Source organism: Orycteropus afer, unplaced genomic scaffold (genome assembly GCF_000298275.1).
Source record: "Orycteropus afer afer isolate SDZICR_OR568_19922 unplaced genomic scaffold, OryAfe1.0 scaffold00582, whole genome shotgun sequence".
Classification (NCBI taxonomy): domain Eukaryota; kingdom Metazoa; phylum Chordata; class Mammalia; order Tubulidentata; family Orycteropodidae; genus Orycteropus; species Orycteropus afer.
This window is the reverse complement of record NW_006922169.1, coordinates 151,189-153,935: the sequence shown is the minus strand read 5'-3', so window position 1 is coordinate 153,935 and position 2,747 is coordinate 151,189. Positions and strand designations below refer to the sequence as shown.

The 2,747-nt window shown below is 60.5% G+C and overlaps 1 protein-coding gene across 1 annotated transcript in view; it reads left to right on the top strand.

Moving 5' to 3' along the window:
• Positions 1-2,747, top strand: part of CDH4 (cadherin 4) — a 628,838-nt gene that overhangs the window by 558,785 nt on the left and 67,306 nt on the right. Inside the window, 1 exon segment of the mRNA XM_007956202.1 lies at positions 2,582-2,726. Coding sequence (XP_007954393.1) covers positions 2,582-2,726 — 145 coding nt within the window.

Here is a 2,747-nt window from a genome sequence, read left to right as displayed (position 1 = left end):
AGTCCCCTGACCTCCCTGAGCCTCAGTTTCCCCCTAATGGTGAGGCCAGCCTCACAGAGTGTTGTGGGAAGGGAAGTGAGCTGGCACCTATGTAGTTCGTCCTGCAAGGCCGGCCCCAAGCACACTCACAGGAAGTGTCCCAGCCAGTGTCGGTGGGAGGAAGTGTCCGGCGTCCATACCACTGTCCAGGCTTAGTGTTGCTGGTTGCCTGGCCCCAGGAGGAAACCCATGGGTTGTGATTACTGTACAAAGAAGAGAGAATTAGGGTCCACTTATGTCAAACTCGTTCATCAACTGACCAAACCAAAGAAAGCCAAACAAACCCTCCAGTCTGTCCGGATTCAGGCAGCCTCAGATAGACAGCGTGGAGCTGGGCTCCCCTGGTCTTCCTGGCCGTCGTCTTCACGGGAGAAGCTGACCACCAGGCCTTTCTTCTGCAGTGCTCTGGGCGGACGTGAACCTCCAGCCTTTAGGTTAGTACACAAGGGTCGACCATTTGTGCCGGTTTGTGAGTCAACGCATTCAGTCTCCTTCCCACTCCTGCATGAGACAGAGCCCATGTTTAATGTTTCCTGGATGAAAATGGAACATGCCCCGTTCAGTGCGTCGCAGGAAATGCACTTTGCTGGACGCGCGGGTTGGAACCCTTGGCCTCCCCGGGGCTCCACCGAAGCAGTACCCCGTCCCGCAGCAGCGCGCTCCTCGCTGAGAGATGCCTTGGAGGGTGCTTGTCCCCGGAGATTGCCAAAGGAGGTGCTCGGATGGAGTGACAAGCGCGAGAGCGGAAGCCGGGGCGCGTCGAGGCTTATTGCCACTCAGCTGCTCCTGCTGCTAACGACAGCACTGGCGCTGCCGTCAGCGAGAGATATAATAACGTTAATTTTAGCTCAGCGGGACTTGTCTTCAAAGGCATCGTGACCTTTGACCCAGAGCATTCGTGGGCGACTGCCTTGGACGAGATGAAGGGTAGCTGGACCACGCTGCCCGTCAGAGGACTCGGCAGCAAGGCTGGGAGGGCCCCGAGGAAGCGACGGGAGGAGGCAGGGACGGTGGCAGTTACCGGCAGAATGGCATCGCGAGGTCTTGAGGAGTGGCAGTTAAAACTGACTGCGGGCATGTGCACAGCACAGCTAGCGTGTGTCTGCGGCTTTCCCCACGCCAGCTCCAGTGAACCCCCTGACAAGGACACACGCCTCGAGAGCCTTCTTGCATTAATACATTCCTGGCTGAACTCCGGTCAAGGCTGTCGGAACCAAACCAGACAAGAACGCCAGCACAAAGGCGGTTCGCCCTGGCGTCTTCCATGGTGGGGAGCAGAGGCCCGTCTCCGGCATCCAGAGGTCCACAGAGCGGCTGTGGGAATGTGAGTCATGGAGGGGACAATATGGAGGACCAGAGCAGAGCCTCGTGGTCCAGGGACCCCTGCCCACCCGCAGGTCTCTAGCACACTCCCTCCTGCACCCTTGGCTTGCAGCAGTCTTATGAAGACTTGTGTCCAGTTTTAAAGATGAAGGGATGGGCAGGGTCACCGTGTGGCACAGTCACAGCTAATCCTTCCATCTCAGAGCCTTCGCTTTTTCCTCCAGAAGCCCAGGCCTAATGGCCTCCAAGGCCCTGCCCCTTCTGCCAGACTGGGGGCTCTGGTCACTCCAGTCTCGTGTGCTGGGGACCTCCATGCTGGCTGTGCTGACTGGGGGTGCCTCCTATCCCCACCCTTCCTCATTTCCGGGTTCAATGTCTGTTCCTCAAAGTGGCCTCCCAGCCCTCCCGGCCCCCTTGACCCCCTCAAAGTGCTGCTGACACACAGACCCACTCCCGAGAACTCCCTTCTCAAGTGCACTGCCGTTCAGAGGAGAGGGTTCAGAGGACAGGCTCAGTCAAGCAAGGGTCTGGGGTCCAGCATGCACCCACACATCAGGCCCATGGTCAATATTTGAGTGAATGGATGGACTGATGAATGAACAAAACATTCAGGTGGTCTGAGCAGCCCTTCTGGAACCTTCCAGCTCAATTTCATGATGTTCCCTTTTACCTTGAGGACATTGTCTCTGAAGTGCCTAGCGCCCCTCCACCTCCCCAAGCAGTGCCACGTCCCGTGGAGCCTCGTACCCTTTGTTCCTGAGGCAGGCCCTCAGCGTCCCCACTGTGGGGCACCCCCTGTCCCCGAGGCTGACCCTCAGTGTCCCCACGGTGGGGCACCCCATGACCCCGATGCTGACCCTCGGCGTCCCCACTGTGGGGCACCCCGTGACCCCGATGCTGACCCTCGGCGTCCCCACTGTGGGGCACCCCCTGTCCCCGAGGCTGACCCTCGGCATCCCCACTGTGGGGCACCCCCTGTCCCCCGATGCTGACCCTCAGCGTCTGCACTGTGGGGCACCCCGTGACCCCGAGGCTGACCCTCAGCGTCCCCACTGTGGGGCACCCCGTGACCCCGATGCTGACCCTCGGCGTCCCCACTGTGGGGCACCCCGTGACCCCGAGGCTGACCCTCAGCGTCCGCACTGTGGGGCACCCCGTGACCCCGAGGCTGGCCCTCGGCATCCCCTCCTGCTGCTGACGGAGCCGTGTCCCCTTCCAGCTCAGAGCGCACGCCGTCGACATGAACGGGAACAAGGTGGAGAACCCCATCGACCTCTACATCTACGTCATCGACATGAATGACAACCGCCCCGAGTTCCTCAACCAGCTGTACAACGGCTCCGTGGACGAGGGCTCCAAGCCAGGTGAGCACCGCTGCTGCCCGG